General features: G+C 52.5%; 2 protein-coding genes across 2 annotated transcripts in view; both read left to right on the top strand.

Moving 5' to 3' along the window:
- Positions 1–12,239, top strand: part of ABCC8 (ATP binding cassette subfamily C member 8) — a 78,261-nt gene extending 66,022 nt beyond the window's left edge. The window contains exons 28-39 of the mRNA XM_030333082.1: positions 157–314; positions 2,089–2,181; positions 6,624–6,726; positions 7,302–7,415; positions 7,750–7,870; positions 8,025–8,155; positions 9,122–9,200; positions 9,412–9,520; positions 9,948–10,051; positions 10,830–10,963; positions 11,450–11,512; positions 12,046–12,239. Of these exons, the coding sequence (XP_030188942.1) occupies positions 157–314; positions 2,089–2,181; positions 6,624–6,726; positions 7,302–7,415; positions 7,750–7,870; positions 8,025–8,155; positions 9,122–9,200; positions 9,412–9,520; positions 9,948–10,051; positions 10,830–10,963; positions 11,450–11,512; positions 12,046–12,183 (1,347 nt within the window). The 3' untranslated portion in view covers positions 12,184–12,239. The remainder of the gene's footprint in view (positions 1–156; positions 315–2,088; positions 2,182–6,623; positions 6,727–7,301; positions 7,416–7,749; positions 7,871–8,024; positions 8,156–9,121; positions 9,201–9,411; positions 9,521–9,947; positions 10,052–10,829; positions 10,964–11,449; positions 11,513–12,045) is intronic.
- A 4,027-nt stretch (positions 12,240–16,266) lies between these two features.
- KCNJ11 (potassium inwardly rectifying channel subfamily J member 11) lies at positions 16,267–19,490 on the top strand. Its single transcript, XM_030333088.1, has one exon. The coding sequence runs from the start codon at positions 16,810–16,812 to the stop codon at positions 17,980–17,982; it is 1,173 nt and encodes a 390-aa protein (XP_030188948.1). The 5' UTR covers positions 16,267–16,809; the 3' UTR covers positions 17,983–19,490.
- The last annotated feature ends 6,422 nt before the right edge of the window (positions 19,491–25,912 follow it).

The raw sequence follows: 25,912 nt of genomic DNA, 5'->3' as shown, positions 1-25,912 counted from the left end.
CAAAGTCCTGATTCCTGTTCTCAGGGGGCCTACAGTGTAGCTGGAGAAATGAGACGTGTGCCTGTAATAATGTGAGAGAGAAAAACATGGCGGCAGGTAACGCACTGAAGAGAAACACCAAAACTCACCTCCCTCTCTCACCCTCCCCTCCATCAGCACATCCCATCCACGCTGGAGTGCCTGAGCCGCTCCACCCTGCTCTGTGTCTCAGCCGTGGCTGTCATCTCCTATGTCACGCCTGTGTTCCTCGTGGCCCTCTTGCCCCTGGCCGTGGTGTGCTACTTCATCCAGAAGTACTTCCGGGTGGCATCCAGGTGATGGCAGTCTTTGCCAGCCTCAGGGGAATGAGGGATGGGAGGTGCTTTGCAATAGGCAGTTTGGTACTCTTATTAGAGTAATCATCAAAAAGTAGTAGAGTCCTATCCCCCTGAAAAGGAAAATAGAAATGAAGGAAATAGATTCATCTCCCACTATCCTGATGTAACCATCTCTCAGCACATACACACACACACACACACACACACACACACATCGCCATTAATATTTCAAATATTGCCTTAAAAGATATGGTCAGAAATGGAATTGCTAGGTCAGGATGTATACACATGTTTATGCCCTTCATTCATTTTGCCAAAATGATTCTCAGGAGGGTTCTATGAGTCCAGTGACCAGGCTGATTGCTGATGCATGAAATCGGGGGGGCACCTGATGGGAGGGGTGTTATGGCAACCATACCTCCCAGCTCGCGGGGTCCAGAGCCTTGACTTGGAAGCCTTGACTTGAGGAAGCCTTTCACATTGATCGTATTCTCCCTCAGGAACCTTGGAGCCACACAGCCTTTTTTTCCTACTCAACATTTTCTAAGAAGATGCTCTAGAAGTTCTTTCTGGGAGTGATTCTGTTAAACTCTTAGGTTCAAATAATTTTACGAAAATTTTGAAAAACATCTCTGGACCAGTGTTTATCAAACTGCCAATTACAACCTGTCCGTGGGTCATGAAATCAATATCATAGATCACAGCCAGCATTTTTAAAAAATGAAACTGAACAGATACTCTCAAACCATATGCACACAGTAGCAGTAAGTTTTGCTTCATAAAACCTTTGTTGGGGTCACATAGGGGTGTGTGTGTACATGTGCGTGTGTGTACGTGTGTGCGCGCACACGCGTGTTCACACACACACACTGACTTGTGACATAAAATGCATTTCTTACTGCAGGTTGTAGTCAAAAAGGTTAAGCACCTTTCCCAAGTGCACATAGTTGATTAGTAACTGGAGTCAAAATACTGATTATCAATAAAAACGATTAAATTTAGATACATTCTGACCACAATCACCTTGCCCATCAGAATCAAGATCTGTGTACTGGATGACCTAGAATCCCTTGGCACCCATGAGGAGCATGTTGGTATTCACAAGTCACAATGGCTTTTTAAACACTGTACAAGCTGTTTTACAAAGTTCCTTTCTCCTGCCAGAGAAACCACCCTTTCCCCTGGCATCCACTCTGCCTTGGGGACAGTCTGTCCAGGAAAGCTGCTTCCTGCATCCCAAGCTGGCCTCCCTGGCACTAATGTGCTTGAAAAGGTGCAGCGGTGAGGAGCAGGAGCGATTCTGTTGCCTTGGAAACCTCTGGCCTTTCCCCCTCAAGGAGCTTTTTAGATACTGGCCTGTGTTGTGCCAAAACCTATTGTGGTTCCTGGGAAGGGATGGAAAGCTTTGAGTTAGGTCTTTCGGTCCCTTTCACGAGCCGTCTCAAGGTTCAAGTTGTTCACCTGTGAAAGGGAACCGACAGTGCCTGACCAGCCTCACCGCACGGAGAGTGAGGCTGTGCAGCGGGGCAGGGACCGTGCAAGGTGGATGATGCCCTGGATGACAGTAGCTGCACCAGCATGCTGTTCAAGCATTTTCCACAACAGCTTGCTGGGGTGGTACCGTTATCTTCCCTCTTTACAGGTGAGACACTGAGATCTGAAGAGGTGAAGCCATTTGCCCAAGCAGTGGTGGGGGGTAGAGCTAGGATTCAGGCCCAGGCTGAGCCGGGAGCCTGCCCTCTTAACCGTTCTGCTCCTCTCCCCTGCACAGGGACCTGCAGCAACTAGATGACACCACCCAGCTCCCCCTGCTGTCCCACTTCGCTGAAACTGTGGAAGGCCTCACCACCATCCGGGCCTTCAGGTACCAGATGTACCCCGAGGTGGGGGTGGGTGCGGGTGGGGCCAGGGCCGCAGGTCCTGCGATTTAGTTCTCAGGGCTTGGCTTAGGAAGGCCCAGGACACATGTCTCCCAAGCCCTCCTCAGGCCCCAAGGCCCAGATGACGTCCACCAGAGGGGTTAGGTCCAGTAGGCTCCACTGTATGATCCAGAGAGGAAAATCTCAGCCCTGCAGCCAAGTCCAGAGCCTCTGTGAACTAAGGCAGGGTATGAAAAGAAACAAGGCTGTGACATATCCTCGCATAGCAATGCTATTAAAGATTTTTACATCATGTGGGCCGGCCCTGAGGCCGTCTTTTTTTTTTTTTTTTTTTTTTTTTCAACATTTATTTATTTTTGGGACAGAGAGAGACAGAGCATGAACAGGGGAGGGTCAGAGAGAGAGGGAGACACAGAATCGGAAACAGGCTCCAGGCTCTGAGCCATCAGCCTAGAGCCCGACGCGGGGCTCGAACTCACGGACCACGAGATCGTGACCTGGCTGAAGTCGGACGCTTAACCGACTGCGCCACCCAGGTGCCCCCTGAGGCCGTCTTTTGAGAACCTTCAGTGACTCAAACACTATGCCAAATACTTTACATGCCAATCTCATTCATTCTGCCCTGCAATCCAAGGCAGTTAGCATGATTATTCCCATTTCCCAGATAAGGATATTGAGGTTCAGAGATGTTATGTAACCACTCTGTGTGAGGTCCCGTGAAGCCCAGATTTGAACCTACTCATTCATTCCATAAACATTTACTGAGCTAAAATCCATGCCAGGCACTAAAAAGACAGAGATGAGTCAGATGAGTCCCTGCCCTGAAGGCATTTACAATCCAGGATTATCAATATAAACAATTAAATTTAGATGCATTTTGACCACCATTACCTTGCCCACAAGTATCAAGATCTGTATACTGGGTGACCTAGAATTTCCTGGCACCCATGAGGAGTATGTTGGTATTCACAAATCACAATGGCTTTTTTTTTAAATGTTTATTTATTTTTGAGAGAGAGAGAGAGAGAGAGAGCACAAGTGGTGGAGGGGTAGAGAGAGGGGGACTCAGAATCCGAAGCAGGCTCCAGGCTCTGAGCTGCCAGCACAGATCCCGATGCAGGGCTCGAACTCACGAACCGCGAGACTGTGACCTAAGCCGGAGTCAGATGCTTCACCAACTGAGCCACCCAGGCGCCCCCACAGTGGTTTTTTAAACACGGTACAGGCTATTTTACAAAGTTCAGACCAGGAGAAACCCATGTGGCAGGTACTCTGAAAGAAAGGGGAACACAGGCTGTGGGGACAGAGAAGGGAGGCAGTCATGGAAGGCTTCATAGAGGAGAAGTCATTGGAGCTAGCATCAAAGGGTAGATAAAAGTTCACCAAGCTGGAGGAATTCCCCCCAAAACTTCAGTGCCCCTCCTCTACATCCCCAATCATGGTGTTGGGCTGGACAGGAGTGTCTGAGGCTGCCTGGGGAGGGGAGGGGGCTATTGCTCCCTGTTCCAGCCTCTGCCTGATGTATTAGGGCATCTCTCCTCCAGGCAGACAGGCCAAAGACCCCTAACTCAGAGAGTTGGACTCTGGTCTCTCAGCCTCACCTGGAGAGCGATTCCAGGTTATTTTTAGGATGGCACAGCTGTGCAGGGTGTGACAATAACCATGCAACACCAAGTCCCATGTCCAGGAGTAACCCTAGGGCTCAAGGACCAGCCAAGAGGATCAGAGTGGCTTGTATCTCCTCCCTCTAAGCCCCAAAGCCCTAGGAGACATGTCCAGGCCCCGGGTACAGCACTGCAGCCCCCCTCACTCCCTGGGGCATCTGGGGCCAGTGACAGGTCATCTGCGGGGTCTTGTCTGAGTAAAGGAAAGCAAAGCAGAGCTCTGCCCTGGCCTTGGCTCTGCTTCCTGGACATCCTGTGCCCCTTTACAAGCCTGTGACGTCTTCCACAAAGAAGCCCCTTGAAACCTGGCGTGACTCTAAGGTCTCCTCTGAGCCCCCTTCCTGTCTCTAGCCTGCATCTCCCCAGTTCCCTTCACTTCCAAGGCCCTCAACACCCCTGGACCTGGCCTTTTCTCAGTCTTAGCAACGTTCGCCTTACACATGGTGTCCTGGAGGCCTTTGGGCTGGGCCAGGGGCAGATAGATTGTGGCTTTCCTCAAGAGGCCAGACCCCCTCAGTAGGATCTGAGTGGATCCAGCAACCAGCTTCAGACCCAGCCTACCCTCCGGCAGAGGAACTACTGCCCAGTGAAGCCCCCCACACCCTCCACTGACACAGTGGGTGAGTTTTACATTTGAATGAAGGGCTTTGTAGTCATCCCTAGATGTGGTCAATTCATTGGCTTTTGCCCAGCAGCCTGCCCTGTTGAGTGCTAACTAGCATTTATTGATTGTGCGCTCAGCACACGCCAGGCACTGTGCTAAGTGCTGTGTGTGGATTATTGCATTTCATCCTCTCCAGAGCCCCAGGACATGGATTCGAGCAGCCACGTTCAACAGATGAGGCTGAGTAACCCACCTGAGGCCCCACACGTGGTTGAGAGCCAGTGCCAGGCTTGGAACCCAGGCCTGTTGGACCTTCTGGTTTCTCTAGGAGAAAAAAGTTTGCTTTTTCCCCCAAAAAAGCTTCAAGAGTTCCCAGCCCCGGACTCAGTGTTGGGCTCAGACGTTGTTTCAGTCTAGGCAGGAACCATTACTGTCCCCGTTTTACTCATGAGGAAACTGAACCTTGGTCCTGACACCCAGCCAGTGGGTAAGAACGCTCAGAAGCCAACGTGGGTGTGCGTGGCCCCGAGCTGGACCTCCTTCCACATTCCTCACACCGCCACACACCTGTCCCACAAGCTGCATCTCCCACACACCCTCACGCACACCCACCCCTCAGGCTCTCCCGTCTCACATGCACACGCGCGCATGCACACACACAGACACCCTCGGTGTGCACTCAGTCACACCCTTCAGACGTGGGGTCGCACATTCGCCTCAGCCGCATCACCCACCCCCACACGGCCACCCGTGGCTATGCAATCACACGCTCTCTCACACCTCAGAGACTCACTTTGCTCTCCTCAGACACACAGTTCAGGCACGGCCCCTCTACCCAGAAATAATCAAAGCAGAACAAACACCTTCCAGGAGTGAAAAACAAATGCCCAGTAAGACTTGTTTTGAGTCCCTCTGAGTCTCCTCAGTTGTTTCCTTGAAACCAGTGCTAAGACGGCTTCCATTCCTTCCTTGGCTCATCATTAAACAAGTGCTCTGCTCCCTCCTCTGGGCCTGGCCAGGCCAGCCAAGTGTGAGGGGGCGGTCAAGAAGAGTGAGACCAGGAGTCCAGGCTGGTCAGAGAGAAGAAGCAGGTCTATTTGAAGTAACGCAAGGAGAAATTGATGAGGGTGCAAAGGCAGGGAAGAAGCCTCCAGAGTTCCTTGTACAGAGAGATCCCATTTACCTTAGAGGGTCAGGGAAGGTTCCATGCATTCATTCAACAAGTATTTATTGACAGTGACAGGTGCTGGGGATGCGCTGGTGAACAAAACAGCCATGGGCTCCAGTCTCATGGAGTTTAGTCTCATGAGGGAGATAAGCGACTAGAGAAATGAATATATGAGCAAAGATTATGAAACAAACAGGCTGCAGAAATGGAGAACAATAGGTCAGGAAAGGCCACCCAGAGGAGGTGCCACTTAAGGTAAAGCCTGAATGCTGAGAGGAGTCAGCTTTGTGAAGAGCAGAGGAGAAAGCATTCTGGGCAGAGGGAAGAGCATGTACAAAGGCCCTGGGGTGGGGAAGACCTCGGCATTATCACAAAACCAAAAAAGGAAAAGTAATAAGTTACCTTTATTGTAATTTCTATGGCTGCAATGCAGTGAGCAAGGGAATTTGTGGCATGGAAGGATGCTAGGTTGGCAGGAGCCAGCTCAAACAGGCTCCTGGCAAGGAGGTGGTTCTTTAGCCTCAAAGCCATTGATATTCTAAGCAGGGGAGAGATGGGACACAATGTATAATTTACAAGGATGATGCTGGCTGCTGTGTACAGAGTAGCCTGTGGGGAAACAGCAGGCAGACCTATGGGGAAACAAGCAGGGAGAGGGGCAGGCAGAGGCAAGGGCGATTTTGAAGGTAGAAATAAGACATCTTGTGGAGGGATTGGATGTGAATCCAGGCAATTCCTTCATTTCTGGCCTGAACATCTGAATGGGCAGAGGTGCCCTTTACTGTAAAGGGGATGCCCTGGAGAGAACAGGTTTTGGGGTGAGAACAGGAGTTCGAAGGAGGGAGGAGGTAGCAAGGAGCTGGGAGGGCAGTCCAGAGAGGAATGGCATACATAAGGTCAGATATGACATGTCTCCCGGCTGCTTCTCTGTGAGTGAGGAGAGGCCTGGGGGCCATGTGGACCCTCAGACCCTCCTCATCCTCCCTCCAGGTATGAGGCTAGGTTCCAGCAGAAGCTCCTTGAATACACAGACTCCAACAACATTGCCTCCCTCTTCCTCACCGCTGCCAACAGATGGCTAGAAGTCCGCATGGCAAGTGCCACCCCCCTCCCACCCCGGGCCCCGGGAAAGGGGCTTCTGATAGGGCGGTGGAGCCAGAGCAAGGACCAAACATGGACCAGAGGGCAGGAAAAGAGGATGGAATACCAGCTTGTGTGTGCATACAGGGTGGGCACCGAGCCCTCCTGCTTCTCCCAGCCCCGGCAGCCCTCCTGGTGTCTGACCGGAGCCTCCTCTTCCCCGTCACTGCCTGGGGGCTTGTGTACCTGGGGTGTGTGCCAGTAGCCAGAACAGTTGTGTGTTGAACTGTGATGAGTGTGTGTCTGAAGTGGCTCATATGACCTGTGTGGGCCAGCTGGTGGGGCGTGCGTGTCCAGGCATGTGCAGATGGGTAGGGGGAGCAGCGTAAGCTGTGTGCACACGTTGTCTCCTGGGGCTCCAGCCTTCAAGGCCTCCTGGGTGTCTGATGACGTGCAGGTGTGTAGCTGGGCTGGGGTAGAGTCTCTGGTGAGCCGCCCTCTGCCCTGAAGGGAGTGAGGTGGGTGGGGGGACACTGTGGCTGTGGCTTCAACCCCTGAGGGCCCAGGCCGGCTCCCCTCCCTCCACAGGAGTACATTGGTGCATGTGTGGTCCTCATCGCAGCCGTGACCTCCATCTCCAACTCCCTGCACAGGGACCTCTCTGCTGGCCTGGTGGGCCTGGGCCTTACCTATGCCCTAATGGTGAGTGGCAGCAGACTAGGGCAGGGGAGGGCTCAGATACCAGCAGTTGGGGAATCTCAGGCACCTTCCCCAACTCAGACACCCTTCAGGCCTTACCCCAAGCTACCGTGAGTCCAATGCAGGACGGACAATGTGGGCAGGAGGGCTAACCCAGGACTGGGGCCCCAGACAGGTGGTGGGTAAGGATCCACATTCATTATAACCCTCCGGTGCCTCCAGGGAGGGCCCACCCTGAACAGTCAGCAGAAGGCATTGAGGACCTTTGGCCCCTCAGCTGTAAGACGAGGCATCCCGGTGGCCAGGGTTGCACCGAGTGACCACTGACTCCCCACAGGTCTCCAACTACCTCAACTGGATGGTGAGGAACCTAGCAGACATGGAGATCCAGCTGGGAGCTGTGAAACGCATCCACGGGCTGCTGAAAACCGAGGCGGAGAGCTACGAGGGACTGCTAGGTGAGGGGCCAGAGGAGAGGGCATGCCAGGGGAGAGGCCCGGAGGAGGGGCATGTCCGGCTTGAGGCGGCCACAAGCGAGGCTGGGGTAGGCTGGCCCTCCTGGATACCAGCTGCGGCTCCCATGTGCTGCCTGACCCCCGGCCTGGCCCTCAGCACCCTCGCTGATCCCGAAGAACTGGCCGGACCAAGGGAAGATCCAGATCCAGAACCTGAGTGTGCGCTATGACAGCTCCCTGAAGCCAGTGCTGAAGCACGTCAACGCCCTCATCTCCCCAGGACAGAAGGTCAGTGGGCTGGCAGGACATAGGGCTGGACGGCCTCACAGAGTCACCTCATGGCCCCCCGGGGCCTTCCAGGGCTCACACCCAGTCAGACGCCCCAGTCTCCAGCCTGGGCTCCTCACACCGACAAGGCTCAGGCCACCTTTCCCCCACCCCCTCTTCCTTCTCCTTCTGCTGCCCTCACTCACCCACTAAGGAGATAGACACTCCAGACTCCCCTGGCTTAAAGGGCTTTTGTCAGAGCCCCCCTGTAAATGGTCGGGGGCTCTACCAGGGCACTGCCCCCTGAGAGCAGGTCATAGGGGCAGAGAGGGAGGCTGCACTTGTCCTGGGGAGGGAGCCCCTGCCTGGCCCTCTGACCCAACTCTCTGATTCCCTCCTCGCTCCCCCTCTGCTCTGACGCTGCCCCTCTCCTTCTGTCTCTTTGTCTCTGTCTCTCTGCCTTTGGCTGTGACTGTCCGTCTCATTATCTAGGACCTTTAGGTGTACCTCTGTCCCTGCCTCTGGCTCCTCCCATCTGTCCCTGCCTCTCGCATCCTTCTCTGTCACCATCTCTGTCTTTGTACTCATCCCTTATTGTCATTTCTGTGGGTACCCATGGGCCAGGAAGCAAGTGGGTCAGAGATGACTGCAGTTTAAGGTGGGGCACCCAGATACATCCCTGCACACCACACTCAGACGCCCCATGCCCTCCTACCATACCCGTGCACACAGAGTATGTACGAGCGCCCCCGGCATTTCCCCTGCAGCTGCATACCAGGCACAGCAAGACCTACGCCCAAGCCCAGGAAAATGGTCCCTGTGGGAGGCCCCTCTAGACCCCTCTAGACTGCAGGAAGCAAGCCCAAACTTCGGCCCGGGCCCGGCCAAAAAAGAAACTGGCCAGAAAGCCAGGACAAAAGAGATGCTGTGACCTCCAATGCCTGCGTACCCCACAGCTACTCACAGTGTACCTGCCCCTCTCTCCAGATTGGGATCTGTGGCCGCACAGGCAGCGGGAAGTCCTCCTTCTCTCTTGCCTTCTTCCGCATGGTGGACATGTTCGAAGGTGAGTTGTATGACAGGCACCCCATGTGTACCCACAGCCGCCAGATGGGACCTCAGTCCTGGTGTGTGGTCAGATGTCATAGGAGGCCCAGCAATCACTGCCCCCCCCCCCCGCATCCTCCATGGGACCCATATCCCAGGCTGATCCTGCCCCCAGCACCGCCAGCTCCCTCACTCCCTGGTGCCCCACCTGAGACACTGTCCCCACACAGGGCGTATCATCATCGACGGCATCGACATCGCCAAACTGCCGCTGCACACCCTGCGCTCACGCCTCTCGATCATCCTGCAGGACCCCGTCCTCTTCAGTGGCACCATCCGGTGAGCCCCACCACTCCACCAAGCCCACCCCGGGCCCAGGCCCCGCACCTCGGATCTGGAGCATAGAGAGGAGGGGGGTGGGTAAGGCCAGGAGCGCCTGGCTGGGTACCCATCATCCTGGGCAGGAAGCCCTGCTCAGGCTCTGGGCACTATGGGCTGACCTGGTCCCTCACAGTTTTACCCCCGTGCCGTTCTTTTTCCCCGTTAGGCCTAGGCAGGCACTGGAGGGGGTAGCCTAACCATCAGGCTGGGAATACTTTCCTCCACCCACTCACCAGCTGGCTGCCTGCCCCCTGCCAGCCAGGCCTCCGAGGCGATCGGTTCTGGCTCCCTGTTCCCTTCACCAGCCTCGCTCTCTGCCAGTCCCCAGGGACGGAGCCAGGCCCCCGCTCCCTTCCCTAAGGGGACTTTCTGTGTCACCCTCCAGATTTAACCTGGACCCGGAGAAGAAGTGCTCTGACAGCACGCTGTGGGAGGCCCTGGAGATAGCCCAGCTGAAGCTGGTGGTGAAGGCGCTGCCGGGAGGCCTGGGTAACTATTCATGCTGGAGCAGCCGGAGGCACGCAAGGACGTCTGGATGGGCTAGGAGGCAAAACTCACACCCATGTTTTTGGTTTGCCCAGAGTTTAGTTTAGAAACCGTTTAGTTTTACCTTTTACCTTATGGGAGCTCAGAGAGGTCAAGTGAGTTGTCCCAGGCCACACGACTGGTCAATTCAGGGGCTAGCTCCTCCCGCAGGGCCCAGGGGGGACAGCTGTGAGACACAGCTTGCAAGTTCATCATATCATGGCAGTGCATTCAGCCCTGCCCGCCCCATCCACCTGCCTGCCCAGTTCTGCCCCAAGGAAGGAGAGGACAGACTGGGAAATCACAGGTACAGGTCACTCTTCAAGGCTGCAGGGAAGACCCTGCCCCCACCCCAGATGTCAGCAGAGCCTCGGTGTATTCGCTACAACCCCTGGGGCAGTGGGGGCTGGCCAAGCCTTGGCTTCAGAGAATCACCCCACCAATGCCCACACACATGCGGCACATACACAGTCAGTGCACAAGCCCCCTCCTGGAACTGCCTGGGGCCACAGCAGTGCAAACCTGCAGAGGGCGCTCTTCTCTTTGAAAATCCACACAGAGAGCATCTGTGTCGTTGGATGAGGCGCAGCAACCCTGGGCACACCTGTCCTCATGACATATGCCTGCACACCTGCCCCGGACATACATTTTCCAACATTCCCCAAGCCGTGCCATCTACTAAACTCCCAATGCGAGATTAACTCAGCCCTGCTCCTCCCCCCTCACCCGGGGCTGTTTTCAGATGCCATCATCACTGAAGGTGGGGAGAATTTCAGCCAGGGTCAGAGGCAACTGTTCTGCCTGGCTCGGGCCTTCGTGCGAAAGACCAGCATCTTCATCATGGACGAAGCCACGGCTTCCATTGACATGGCCACGGTCAGTCCTGAGCACATAAATGGGGTGGGGTCTTGGAGACAGTTTTCATGGGGTGTTAGGGTGAAATTTGCAAGAAGTGGTCCTGAAGCTCAAGTTGTCTTTAACATCAAGGGCCATTTGTGGCAGAAAAGGCAGAGGACTGGGGGACCCTGATTCTACCCAGTCTTAGGACATGTTTATAGTGTCCGTATACACAAGCTGCACACACACCGACAGAGACCTCACACTCATCACCCGCCACACAGCACAGCCAGACATACAGCACACATACGTGCACAGAGCTGACTGAGCCCCCAACAGGTTGAGCCCAGCTCCTGAATGCTAGAACTTGGTTGGTCTTGGGAGACAAGGACCAGACAGAGGGAGTGGTGGGCTACTGGGATCACATGGGAGCTGGACCATAAACCCGGGCCCCACATCCCCAAAGCCAGGCCAGACCCCATCCACTAGGCAGATGAGCCAACAGCTGTCGCTCCCACCTGGCAGGAAAACATCCTCCAGAAGGTGGTGATGACGGCCTTCGCAGACCGCACTGTGGTCACCATCGCGGTAAGGGGCCCCTTGTTGGGGTTTTGGGAAACACCCAGAGAGAAGACTGGCCTCTTGAGGCTGCCATCAGAGGACAGCCACTGGGCTCACCCCCGGGCCTGGTAATCAAGAGAGGACCCTGGAGTAATGCAGAGCAAAGAGTCTGGAGGGCTTGTGGGGAAACCGCATTGTAGGATGTGGAGTGTGGGAGGATTTGCACCTGCACTTCTTCAGATCCTCTCTCTTTCTCCAGGTTCCAAGGCCCTGTGAGCTAGGCTAGGGTTACTGCTCCATAGGAAGTGGAGGTTGGGGTGTGGGGCAATCCTGAGTCTTGAAGTCTAGAGGTGAGGGCAGAGCTGAGATTTGGTAAGGGAAGGGGGGTATCATTAGTGGACAGAGGGCTTGGAGTCACAGCCACCCCAGGAAAAGGCAGTGGCCACAGAGATGGGACATTGCATCCACAGGCCTCCTCCTCCAAACTGCAGGAGGGATACCCCCAGCTGCCCCTTCTTTGCCCCCCCCCACCCTGACCGGCCCCCTCCTGCCCCACCCAGCACCGTGTGCACACCATCCTGAGCGCAGACTTGGTGATTGTCCTGAAACGTGGCGCCATCCTTGAGTTTGACGAGCCAGAGAAGCTGCTCAGCCGGAAGGACAGCGTCTTCGCCTCGTTTGTCCGTGCAGACAAGTGACCTGCTGGAGCCCGAGTGCTGCCCCATACCCCGCCCTGCCCCTGCCTCCTGCCTGGGCTTTCTCACTGTACAATCACTTGTAAATAAAGAGATTGGTTATTTCCTACCGGAGGCCTTGAGTCTGATGGGCAGGAACCAGGAGTCTGGACCAGCCTGGGGTCCAGTGGAGCCAGCCTGCCTGGCATCAGGCAGACCTGAAGCTGTGTTAGTGTAGGCAAAAGTGTATTTCCTTATCTGTGAAAAGAAGGTTGTATTAGTCTGCTCAGGTTGCCATAACAAAATAGCAGACTAGGAGACTTAAACAGCAGAGTTTTTTCTGACAGTTCTGGAGCCTGGAAGTCCAAGATCAAGGTGTCATAAGTTTTCTTTCTCCTGAGGACTTAGTTACCTCTGCACAGGTCCTATATCCAAATACTGTCACACTGGGGGGCTTCAACATATGAATTTAGGGCATTAACAAATGGATTTAGGGGGTGGGACACAATTCAGTCCATAACAACAGTTATAGCATTTTTGTGATTATCTCATCAGACTAAGTGGTCCCCTTCTTTCTCACTTTATTTCTTGGATTAAAATTGTGGGGTACCCTGAATTGGTACTATTTCCAATACAGATGACAGGAATCCAACTCAAAGTGGCTTAACCAAAAACTGGAATGTATTGCCCTAAATGATGGAGAAGGCCAGGAAGTGTACTACTTCAAGCATGGCTGGATCCACGTGTTTGACATCAGGGATGTGTCTCCATTTCTGGGTTCCATCTTCCTCTCCCTCCCTGATGACAAATGGCCACTAGCACCTCCAGCATAGACCCTATCCCTCTGAAGGAGAAATGCTTTTTCCCAATAGTTCCAGCAAAAATCTTGGGAGCAAATCTCAATGGACCAACTTAGGTCATACCCCCACCTCCACCCAAACACTGTGGCCCGAGGGCTAGGATACACTGACTGGCTATGCTTGGATCACATGACCCCATCTGTGTCCCCCATATAGAGGCATTCAGAATGGGAGAAGGGTGGTCCTTCAGAGGGAATCACAGTGCATATACCACACAAGTCGGCCAGGTGTTGGCCAGAGATGCTGAGGCCCAGACACTGGGGAGACCAAAACAACAGATATCCTTTGCTTCTATCAGCATCATGAAACAGGAGTACATACCTGCCCTCAGTCAAGAAATGGCAGGTCCTCATTTACATATCATATTATTATCATTTACATGTTGCCTTCAGTACTGTCTATACCAGGCTCTGGGTGTAGACCCAGGAGTCTTGGGCCTGTGTCCCTCTTGGTTGCAAGGGCGTCAGAGCAATGTAAGAAAACCCACCAGTCCCTGGAAAGAGGCCCAATACAGACCTTTTGGATATTCCAGGAGCCAGAGGGGATCAGGAAGTGAGAGCTCTGTAAGGCTTAGCAGACTGCCTAGGGGAGGCAAGATTTGAGTTGGGCGTGAGAGGGGTGGGACTTGGACTGGCAGAGTTAGAGGAAACGACCCATAGGGCAGGGGGAGGGAGCATAATATCAGGGAGCCTTAAATGCCAGGAAAAAGAGTCTGGAATAAGCCTATGAACACAAGGGAAGTAGAGAAGGGTTTTGAGTGAAAAAGGAACCTGACAAGTGTAGTATTTGGAGGAGATGTGTATGAGGAGGTGCAGGGTGGAGCAGGGCAAGAGTCTGAGCTCTTTGGGTAAGCAGCTCACCTTCCTGGAAAGGGTGGAGCAGATAATAGCTGAGGCCTTAGGGCCATACTATGAAGCAGGGCTTTGCCTTTCTAGCTCTAGGATGTCTCTGGGGGCCTAGCAGCTCCCTCCACTGAAGGGCCTCCCAAGAGCAGAGCCTGAGGAGGGAGATTTCCATCCCTGGCCTCACCTTGCACCCACCACACCCCAAGGGATTGAAGGGAGGTAGCAGGGGTGGGGTAAGGCCCACACTGGAGTCTCGCAGGATGCCCAAGGCCATTCTGGCCCAAACCCCTCCATAGTATCCTTGATGGTCTGCCAACTTTGACTTGGATACTCCAAAGACATGGGTCATCTCTGGTTATTAGAACTGACTTTTCCATATGTGACATCACAGCCTGCCCCTGTTCCACTCAGTGTCTATACTGGTTCTATACTTTAGACCACACAGAACTACTATCATTGAACCCCTGGAGTTTCTGCAATAGTGCCCAAACTCCCTAGGAGGTGCTCCATGGCTCCTTTTCTGGTGGCTGAGTGGCTGGTTTCCTGTGTAACCCTGTCTCATTGAGCTCCCCACTCTGATCATCCTGTTCTCCCCTCCCCACCCTAAGCACTGCATCTCTGTTAATATAGCCCAAGCTCACACTTACCCTGAGTAGCAGTGTTCACTCTGCCTGCAGGTGAGTATGAGAGAAAAAGGAAAACTCATTATGAAAATTACAATCTGCCCCACTGTTGCCCATATCCCCACTGTCCCCATCTTTCCATCCCTGCCTCAAGCCCCCACTCCAACAAATGGACACACATGGGTCAGGGTTCCATAAAGATCTGAGCCCCAGAGAGGGGACAGGGCCATTACTGTCCCCAACAGACCTGGAAGGCTTTCTGTCCCAGCTGAGAACTGGGGTTCCCCACGTGAAGCCCAAGCCACAGGGCAATCCGAAGCTGATGCCTGCAGTAGAAGCACCACTCGTGTTCAGGTCAAGAGCTTGAATCCCCCAGTTCCCAAACCAGCCCGAATACAGCCCCTCAGACCCAGGTTCCTCCCACTACCTAAGGTATAAGAAACAAGGCTGCAGGTGTAAGCAGGTGTAAAGCAAGTGTTGATAGCTCAAACTCTCTTTAAAATACAGGGGTTTAGTGGGGTGTCTGGGTGGCTCAGCCAGTTAAGCATCCGACGCTTGATTTCAGCTCAGGTCATGATCTCACAGTTGGTGAAATTGAGCCCCATGTAGGGCTCTGCGCTGACAGCATGGAGCCTGCTTAAAGTTCTCTCTCTTCCTCTTTCTCTGCCCCTTCCCTGCTTGCACGCCCTCTCAAAATAAATAAAGAAGCATTAAAAAATACAGGGGTGTAGTTGTGGGATAATTAAGAAGAGGCAACCACCCAGGCTTCTGGGCTGCAGCACCCAGCATCCCCTGAAGTGGAGGTGAAACTGCGCTCCTACACCTACTAGTAAGGTGCATTATTTTCTGGGGAGGGAGTCCGTGGCTTTCATCGAATTCTCAAAGGATCCATGACTTAGAAAAGATTAAGAGCATCCCCAAAGAGAAGAAGCAGTCAGTAGAGAAATCCTCCGGCCACCTAATATCTCCCGGTCACCAGGCTGGTGACGCAGCCCCTCAGTGCCTTCTTTCCCTGGGAATCCGCAAAGCCCAATCCTGCAGGAGGGGTGGGTATTGGCCCAACTAAGAATGGGAAAATTGGAAGAGGAAAGTCAAGGCGTTTAGGGGCTGCAGTCCTCAGACTGAAAGGCGGGTCGCGACTCCCCTCTGTGTCCCCGCTTGGTCAGGAAGAATCTCTTTTGATCCATCTGATTGGGCAAACCCCCAAAACTAGACTGTGAATCTGGAACAGGAAGGCGGGGCGTGGCGGGGGTGTGAACGGCGAGGGGCGGGGCTTGATCCTGTGCCCGCCCCTCCTCCAGCTCAGGAATAGGTCGGGCTCCCCCTGGCGGCCCCGGGTCCCCACTCCACTCCTCCGGCTCCCCAGCCCTCAATCTTCTGCCCCCACCTAGCACAGGTCGGTCTCAGTGGACCAACAGACACAGGGACAGACGGACGAGAGGACCACCCGCTAGGACGCCTGGGCGGCCGGAGGGGCGGAGAGGCGACGGCTGCGGCTTGAGGAGCAGGAGCAGGTGCTGCGGCGACGAGCGGGCGGGGCAGGACGGAGCAGAGCGCCGGGCGGGGGCGCGGCGCGGGCTTGCGTGGGGCCGGAGGGGAGCGGAGAGGCCGCGACTCTGAGTGAGCTGTGACAGGTTGCGCTGGGGGCGAGGGGATCTGGAGTGGAGTCCAGTGGGGTTAGTGACTCCGGAGGGCGCGGGATCCCAAGGAGACGGAAAGGACAAGCGCTTGGAGGGAGATCCCGAATAGCCGCGAGGGGGGGGTGGGGGGGTGGGGAGAGCAACGGAAGGTGAGGTAGAAAGGGGAGCATACGTGGAGGCCGGACTGGGGGTCGTCAGAATATGAAACTGGAGCTTCGAAGGGGGCCGGGAGCAGAAATGGGTAAGGCAAGAGAAACGGTGGGGGTTGTGTGAGGTCTGGTGAGTTGGTAAGATCCGGAGGTGTTAAGTTCCAAGATAGAGGAGGTGGGTTGAGAAGGAAGGCTGGGTGAGGAGAAGGAGTCTTAGGGGGAGCCCAGGGTGGTCAGCGGTGGAAGAGAGTTGAGCTGAGATCCAGGACAAGGTGGGGAACAGGCCCGGTAGGGGGCTCACTAGGCAATGGGCAGGGGGCGCTGAGGTGTGAGGCTGGTTTAAAGAAGCAGGGTTGCCAGGTGGAAGTGAGGATGAGTCTGGTTGGGGAGGCATCTCAGAAGTGACACCAGCACAAAGGGTGGTCCCCAGGTGGAAGGGTGCCCAGGGAGGAAACCCCACACAGTGAGGCCTAAGACTTGGTCAGGAGGGTGCCCTCCATGGGGGAAGCCTCTCCCTGGTGGTTGCTGGAGCCATGCTGTCCCGGAAAGGCATCATCCCTGAGGAGTATGTACTGACACGGCTAGCAGAGGACCCCGCGGAGCCCCGGTACCGCGCCCGGGAGCGGAGGGCCCGCTTCGTGTCCAAGAACGGCAATTGCAACGTAGCCCACAAGAACATCAGGGAGCAGGGCCGATTCCTGCAGGACGTATTCACCACACTGGTGGACCTCAAGTGGCCACACACGCTGCTCATCTTTACCATGTCCTTCCTGTGCAGCTGGCTGCTCTTTGCCATGGTCTGGTGGCTCATCGCCTTCGCTCACGGTGACCTAGCCCCTGGCGAGGGCACTGCCGTGCCCTGTGTCACCAGCATCCACTCTTTTTCGTCTGCCTTCCTTTTCTCCATTGAGGTCCAGGTGACCATTGGTTTCGGTGGGCGCATGGTGACTGAGGAGTGCCCGCTGGCCATCTTGATCCTCATTGTGCAGAACATCGTGGGGCTCATGATCAATGCCATCATGCTGGGCTGCATCTTCATGAAGACTGCCCAGGCCCACCGGCGGGCCGAGACCCTCATCTTCAGCAAGCATGCTGTCATCGCTGTGCGCCATGGCCGTCTCTGCTTCATGCTGCGCGTGGGTGACCTCCGCAAAAGCATGATCATCAGCGCCACCATCCACATGCAGGTGGTGCGCAAGACCACCAGCCCCGAGGGTGAAGTGGTGCCCCTCCACCAGGTGGACATCCCCATGGAGAACGGTGTGGGTGGCAACAGCATCTTCCTGGTGGCTCCTCTCATCATCTACCATGTCATCGATGCCAACAGTCCACTCTACGACCTGGCGCCCAGTGACCTGCATCACCATCAAGACCTCGAGATCATTGTCATTCTCGAAGGCGTGGTGGAAACCACAGGCATCACCACCCAGGCCCGCACCTCCTACCTGGCTGACGAGATCCTCTGGGGCCAGCGCTTTGTACCCATCGTGGCGGAAGAGGACGGCCGCTACTCCGTGGACTACTCCAAATTCGGCAACACCATCAAAGTGCCGACACCACTCTGCACCGCTCGCCAGCTTGATGAGGACCGCACCCTGCTGGACGCCGTGACCCTCGCCTCGGCCCGCGGCCCTCTGCGCAAGCGCAGTGTGGCTGTGGCCAAGGCCAAACCCAAATTTAGCATCTCTCCGGATTCCCTGTCCTGAGCCATGGTCCCTTGGGCCCCCACACTGCATGTGTGCACAGAGGCAGTGTAGTATGGTATGTAGAGTGGACACGGTATGGGCCCCTTGGCCGGGCCAGGATCTGGTGTGAGGCTGGGCCCTCTTCAGCTCAGCCTCCCCTCCTGCTGTTAGCCCGTGGCGTTACAAGGCACTTGTCACTACGCTATTTCTGGCCTCAACAGGAGACTGTACTGGGTTATTTTTGTCTCTGCTCCTCCCAGTCCCAGCTCAGGACCGGCTCACCCCCCACCCTCTTCCTCCTCCCCAGACTGGGGAAGCTGTGGGAAGTGTTGGACCCTCAAGTTGGGTCTCTGTACTGTCGTGCATCCCCATGATCAATTGACCACAAGCTGGACAGATGGCTGGGGAAGAACAGTCCCCAGGTTGGCAACCTGCTGCTGTTTCTGTGACCCCAAGAGATGACTGGCCACTCTTGTTCCCTGAAAAAGTGGTGGCTGAATGGGTGGGCCCTGCCAGCTGGAGAGGGCAGTCAATGAAGGAGAACATTCCAGCTGGAGGATTGGAGGTGTGGAACCTGCACAGACGGGGAAAGGCTGAGGCTGACAGGGCTCCCCTCCCCGGGGCAGACTCAGGCAGGGAGGAAATGGTGTGAGGACACTCAGCTATGCCGAGCTCTGCTCAGGCTCAGGAAAGAGGAGATGGGCTCCTGCGCCCTCGCCCTTTGCCCTGACACCAAGGCTTCAATGGTGAGGGGCTGCGGTTCCTGCCCACCCCCATTCTGCCCCTGCCCTGGGAGGCTGAGGTGGGCTGGGGCAGACAGTGGCATGCTAAGCAGAAAGAGGCTGAAGAGAGGGGGTCCTGGGCCCACCATACAGATTGAGCTCTGGTCCTGGCTCCCCACGGGTGGCTATCGCTCACTCTGTCTGTCCAGAGGGTGGCCGTGGAGGGTCTTTGGATTGGAAAAGGAGATGTTGGAAAGCTCAGGATGGTGGCAGTGAGCAAGGTTGCTGAGGCAAAGAGGCCCTTGGTCCTCATGGGCTTGACCCCAAGTGGCACTCTTGAAGCAGTGCTGCGTATACTTGCCCAGGATTCTGCCTTCTCTGTTGTCAACACAACTTCCCTACACTCTGGGCTGCTCTTGCGGGGGAGGGAGAGGCATGCTGCTGGACAGGGAGGGCAGGGGCTGGCAGCTGCCAGCCCACATTCCAAAGGTGCCACAGATCCTAGCCAGGAGGCCAGGCAAAGGACTTGGGGCTGACCCTTGTCACCCAGTTCGGAGAGACTTTTACCTTTCTGCCTCAGGTAGTCCAGCCCTGCCAGCCTGTCTGACCATCTCAATCTCGGAGCACCTACCAGGCTTATAGCCCTGGGCCCTGCGTCCACTTCCAGCAATATGCTGGAAGGCTGGATGGTCAGGGCAAGAGGTGGGGACGTCATATGCATTAGTGTACAGGCACCTCAGAGATAATCGAGGGTTCGGTTCCAGACCACCACAATAAAGCAAATATTGCGATAAAGAGTCAAATACATTTTTTGGTTTCCTAGTGCATATAAAAGTTAAGTTTACATTGTACCGTAGTCTGTTAAGTGTGCAATAGCATTATGTCTAAAAAAACAATGTACATACCTTAATTAAAAAATATTTTACGGCTGAAAAGTACTAACCGTCATCTGAGCTTTCAGGGAGTCGTAACCTTTTTGCTAGAGGGTGTTGCCTTGATGTTGATGGCTGCTGACTGATCGGGGCGGTGGTTGCTGGAGGTTGGGGTGGCTGTGGCAATTTGATAAGACAACAGTGAAGTATGCCGCACTGATTGACTCTTCCCTTTAGGAACGATTTCTCTGTAGCATGCGATGCTGTGTGATAGCATTTCACCCACAGAACTTCTTTCATAATTCAGAGTCAGCCCTCTTAAACTCAGTCACTGCTCTATCAGCTAAGTTTACGTAATACTGTAAATCCTTTGTTGTCATTTCAACAACGCTCACAGCATCTTCACCAGGAGTAAATTCGATTTCAAGAAATCGCTTTCTTCATTCAGCCCTAAGAAGCAAATCCTCATCCATGCAAGTTTTATCGTGTGATTATAGTCATTCAGTCCCATCTTTGGGACTTCTAATTTGAATTCTCTTGCTAATTCCATAACATCTCCAGTAACTTCCTCCACTGAAGTCTTAAACCTTCTATTTGTGAAAAATGCAATATCTGCAAAACTCAATAAAGCAAAGCATAATAAAATGAGGTATGCCTGTAGTAATTGGAGTGTAAGCTCTTAAGCCAACTTGGGTTCCAATCCTGGCTCTGGCTCTAAGGCCTGGAGCAAGTAACTCAACCTCTCTGTGCCTCAGTTGCCTTATCTATAAAGTGGGACTGCTAATAGTACATACCTCATAGAATTGTTATGGGAGTGAGTGAAAGATACATGTAAAAGGCTTCAGTGCCTCATCCATAACAAGGGCTCAATAAATGTTAACTGTTTTATGCTGTAAATTAGCTATGATGAGACAACTGACCACACAAATGTTAAGGGAGAAATTACACTTCCCCTCGGTGGTGAGGTTCTCTGCCTGGTCTTACTTTTACACAGACAGGGGCTACGGCAGACCCTATTACCTGGTCTTTTTGTCTCACCTCACCCCCTGCAGTCCATCTGCCAGGCAGCCCTCAGAGTGGTCCCAAACGGTTGCAGTCATTTCCTCCCATGTCAAGTACTTTCATTAATCCTCCATCACCTTCTGGGGCCAGGCTAGACCCTGTAGCCAGCCATTTCTGCTTTCCAACCTTGCAGTTTACTGTTCTCTTGCCAGGACCTTGTGCAGCCACCCATCCCCCGGCAGCCTCACTATTCCCTCCTTGCACATAACATTGACCTTCCTACCTCTGAGCTTTGCTTCTGTTATTCCCTTTGCCTGGAATGCCTAGGCCTCATATCTGCCTGTTGAAATCCATAAAAGTATCTCATGTCACTGTGGTCAAGGCCAAATGATGCCTCCTTGAAGCCTTCCCTGATTCTTCTGAAAAGAGATAGTCCCTTCCCTTCCTCTGTGTTTGTGGGCAACCCAAACTTTTCCCTGTGTTTGTGGCAAACCCAAGTTTGTGGTTTCTTAAGATCAGGGACTATATCTGATTCAGCACTGTGGCTGGAACTAAGTGCTGAATGAACGAATAAATGAATGATGAATAGTGTATAGAACAACAAGCCAGCATCACTGTTGCAGTTTGAAGCCTGCTGTGAGCTTTAACTGGATCAGTGAGAGTTTGTCCCAGGCTACTCCAGAGGTAGGGTTGAGGGGCCAGGAAGCTGTCACTGATGGTCCAAGCTCTAAGCTGCCTGCTGCCTGCACCCACACAGAACCCCAACATTGACTGGTCTGGTTTGTGGTTTAGAAGGGATGAAAACCTACTCAGAGTCAGCCCAGAGTTCTGGGGACAGTGCCTGGCTCCTAGGACTCAGCTTAGCTGTCCTTAAGGCCAGGAGAGGGGCCAGACTCATTAATGAGAAGCTGCTCAGCAGGACCGTTCTTGGAGCCCCATCCAAAGTAACCTTCCTCCACGCCCTCCACCTTAAAGGGCTGGTGACAGAATGGGCAGAGCTGGGGGCTTAGCGCCACCTGCTGGCCACATAGAAGACCTACTTGATTAGAAAATCTGGGCCACTGGCCTGAAGCTTTCCGCTCTAAGAGAGACCCCTAGCCTTAAAGCTTAGCTCAGGGAAGAGCTGGAAAGTTCCAGGCATGGAGGAAGCTGCTGGACCAATACTTCCTTGACACCTCTTCTTTAAGGCACAGGCCTAAACTGAACAAGGAAACTCCCCTGAGCTCCACTCTTCCCAGCAGCAACTTCCCAGGTGAATTTGTTTCTGATATTCTGCTTCCAAGACAGCAGGGGGCATCACATGAGAGCAGACAGAGCAACCCAAGCTAGTTCACACCCATGTGCAGGACTGGCTCTTCTCCAGGCTCCCCAGAAAGGGGAGGAAAGTATCTCGTGTCACTGGGATCCAGGATTGAGGGAGGCAATGTTCTCTTCTGAGTCTGCAGATGAGGACACAGGATCAGAGGTAGAGTTAACTTACTAAGATCTTGTATTTGGTAAGTAGCACGCCCAAGATTCAGACTGAGCTCCTTTCCCCCTGCTGCACAGTCCCAGTGACCTGGTGGGCTGCCTTGCTCGAAGTGTCAGATCCACCGCAGGGGACAGATGTCTCTGGACCAAACACAAGAGGAAAAGTGCAACTCAGAAAGCCCCTAGGGTCTCCCCCCACCCCACCAAGGTCCTGGGATTGAAACTGATGGCTGGCTCAGCTGTGGTTAAATGACAGCCAGGATCATGTCCAAAACACCAAAGGAGCCAGAGAGACCTCACTGACACTTCCTCTTGCCCTCCATCTTCTCCCTTCTTGCAAGAGGACTGGGGTCCCTACCTTCCAGGCTACCTTCCCCCCAGTCAGTCAGGTGGCCATGCAAACTGATGGGGGCACATCTGCCATTCATGTCAGTCCCCACCTCACACCAGATGGTGTGATAGGTGCCCTAGACTTCAGTCCTTAGGTCAACAGGGAGGGAAGCTAAGCCACCCTTTTCCTGTAATGAAATGGAACCGCTAGTCTGAAAAAACTAGCCCACTAGCCATACTGGAAATCTTCCCAGGCCTGATGCTTATGAATTTGGCATCTCCAGCCAGTAACCACAAGGCCCACATGTTACTCATGAAGGTGGCCCTCTGGTCCTTCTGCTGGAGAGGACTCACCTAGCTTCTGCAGGACCCACTTATTCTCCCCAGGCGGCAATCTGTGTCCTAAACTTGAGATCCTCCCCAACATCCTTCCCTAGGGAGCTTGTGGTAAGGAGTAGAGTAGGTCAGGCTTCCCACAGCTCTCTGGGTTCACTTCTGAGGTCTCCCCAGTTTCAGGTATCAGATACCCTATGTTGTATGAAGACGTGCAGATGACTTTGGGGAAGAAGACATGAATTCTGCATGTCAAATCATGTTGACCCCAGATCAGGGCAGGTTTAAAGCCCAATAGATCTGTTCCAGCTTGGAAGGAGCTGAGAAAAGACACAGAAATAGGATAATGGGGCTAACATCAGATTTGGGTTCCAGAGAGTGGATATGTTGCATTAGATCTAGATTATTAGCATCCTCTCTGCCATATCCACCTGCCTGGGGCATTATGTACCTTCATGGAGAGGGAAGAAGGTGCTACCTACACCCTCCCCTATCTCCGCTCTGGGAAGACCCCGCTCTGAAGTGACATGAAAGGTAGGCCATCTAGACTGACCAGACTGGGTATAAGGAATGCGAACTTATGCCTTTTCCTTGGCTTTGGGTCTTTCCAGGCACTGATGCCAACAGTGGAATGGGTGATACAAAGTACATATGCAACTTACTTCCTTCACTGGGAGAAACAATGGTGTACAGGAGTATGGGTCAACAGTGCCCATAGCCTTCTTCAGCTCACGTTAGTCACATTCCTCTACTTCATGACAGTGTATGGTTCTTTGCAGCACAATATGTCCCAAACTCCTCCTCCCCAGACCATCAGCACTCAAGGTGAGGCAAACCACACCAGGTAGCACTTTACTTCATTTGATCAATTCGTTATTCACCTAATGCCATCATTATTGGGGAAGGAAGTTACTCCAGAGAATAGTAAATGCAATACAGTTCTGGCTGAGACTTTCATTCTTTTTTGTTAAATTTCTAGTGTGTCTTGATTTCCCATCCATCTTGGAAGTCAAGGAATGAAAACCATCCCATAGTTCTGCCTCCCTTCATGACTCTTCAGGGCTCTGAAGGTGTAACCAGTATACTCATTTCTGAGTTTAGTAGCTCCTTAATGCCTTTTCTTTTTTCTACATCATAGATTCCCTTACAATCAGTAATATCCATTCAACAATCCCCCACATTTTATATCTAATTTTTTATCTTCCTATAAAAGATCCCATTTGTCATTTTCCCACTAATTTTATTTTTTCCTTATATTACTTTATTACTCTATTGCAATATCTACAAAATTATAATTTCTTTTACAAAACTGAAAAAACCTCAACTGCCTTACTACTATTCCCAAAGGGTGTCATTGTTTTTGAATCACTTCTCTTTTGATGATGGTAAACACTTTTGGACTACTTCATTTGCTCCACAGTTCCAACCGTTGCCCTGTTCTTCCTTCCACATCTCCATTTTATGAGATTCATTAGCTCCTCTAATGATGTATCCTTGAAATAGGCACCAACTACACTGATGCCGCAATCCCCAGTGCCGCCACTAGAGGGACTCTAAATCACCCTCAGGTGGGAACTCTGCTATGGGGATTCCATTCTAGTCTTCTCTCTTAGCCAAGAGCTTTCCATGTCAGTTATGCCCATGCACTGACTGTGCCCCGCCTGAGTGACCTAAGAACTGTTTTCAGGGTCATTATTTCAACCTTCAATAGAGATGTAAACAGGCCTTCTCTGCCCCACAAAGGTCCTGAAATACAACCTCACATCCCTGATAACTACATTCAGAACCACCATTGTACCTTACCCATGACTAACACCTGGCATAAGACCCTCCACACTCCTTTCAACTTCTGTCCTGAATGAGGTGCCCACACACAGATCCATTTGGGAATAGCATCAGTCACTTTGGTTCAGTTACAGAAACTAAGGCAATGGTCAAGCACACTAACCAACAGGTCCTCCCCTAAGAATAGACAAGAACTACCCGCAATGTTTATAGCAGCACTCTCAACAATAGCCAAATTGTGGAAAAAGCCTAAATGTCCATCAACTGATGAATGGATAAAGAAATTGTGGGTTATGTACACAACGGAGTACTACGTGGCAATGAGAAATAATGAAATAAGGCCCTTTGTAGCAACGTGGATAGAACTCGAGAGTGTTATACTAAGTGAAAAAAGCCATACAGAGAAAGACAGACACCATGTTTTCACTCTTATGTGGATCCTGAGAAACTTAACAGAAACATGGGGGAGGGGAAGGAAAAAAAAAGAAAAAAAAAAGAGGTTAGAGTGGGAGAGAGAGCGAAAGCATAAGAGACTCTTAAAAACTGAGAACAAACTGAGGGTTGATGGGGGGTGGGGGGGGGTAGGTAATGGGCATTGAAGAGGGCATCTTTTGGGATGGACACTGGGTGTTGTATGGAAACTAATCTGACAATAAATTTCATAAAAAAAAAAAAAAAGAATAGACAAGAACCGTACAGACTAAGCCTCTCCTCTAAACCTAATGTTCCAGCTCATCTTTCACAGCCCAACCCCACCCTGGATCTTCGTTGGTAGTAGGACACATTGATTAAAAACCCGAGCTCTACCCTTTATTAGCCATGAGACCCTAGACAAGTCACTTGTCTCCTCTCAAAGAAAAATTTAGAGATATTAAATTAAAAATGCAGTTCAATAGATTTATTCTTATATTAACATGTACAGGTCAATCTCATTGAACTAAGAAGCAGAATTTGAAATGGATACAGCCCACAGTCCAGAAACACTAAATGTTACTTTTTTTTTATCGGAGTATAATTGACATACAGCATTATATGAGTTTCAGGTGTATGACATGATTCAACAGTTGTATATGTTGCAAAACGATCACCACAATATGTCTAATTAACACCTGTCACTATACATAGTTACAAAAATATTTTTTCTTAAAAGTTTTTCTAAATTTTTTTTTTAATATATGAAATTTATTGTCAAATTGGTTTTTCTAAATTTTTAAGATTTACTCTTAGTAACTTCCAAATATGCATTACAGTATTATTAACTAAAGGCACCATGGTGTACATTACACCCGCATGACTTATTTTATAACTAGAAGTTTGTACCTTTTGACCACTTTCACCCGTTTCATCCATCCCACCCCACCCTGCAAACCACCATTGTGTTCTGTTATTGATGAGCTTGGGTTTTGGTTTTTAGATTGCACATGTGAGATAATACGG

This window comes from Lynx canadensis, chromosome D1 (genome assembly GCF_007474595.2).
Source record: "Lynx canadensis isolate LIC74 chromosome D1, mLynCan4.pri.v2, whole genome shotgun sequence".
NCBI classification, from domain to species: Eukaryota; Metazoa; Chordata; class Mammalia; order Carnivora; family Felidae; genus Lynx; species Lynx canadensis.
Note: the sequence above shows the minus strand (reverse complement) of the source record. Positions and strands in the feature narration are given on the sequence as shown.

Coding starts and splice junctions, on each gene's coding strand:
- KCNJ11 (XM_030333088.1), top strand. CDS start 16,810: ATGCTGTCCCGGAAAGGCATCATCCCTGAGGAGTATGTACTGACACGG.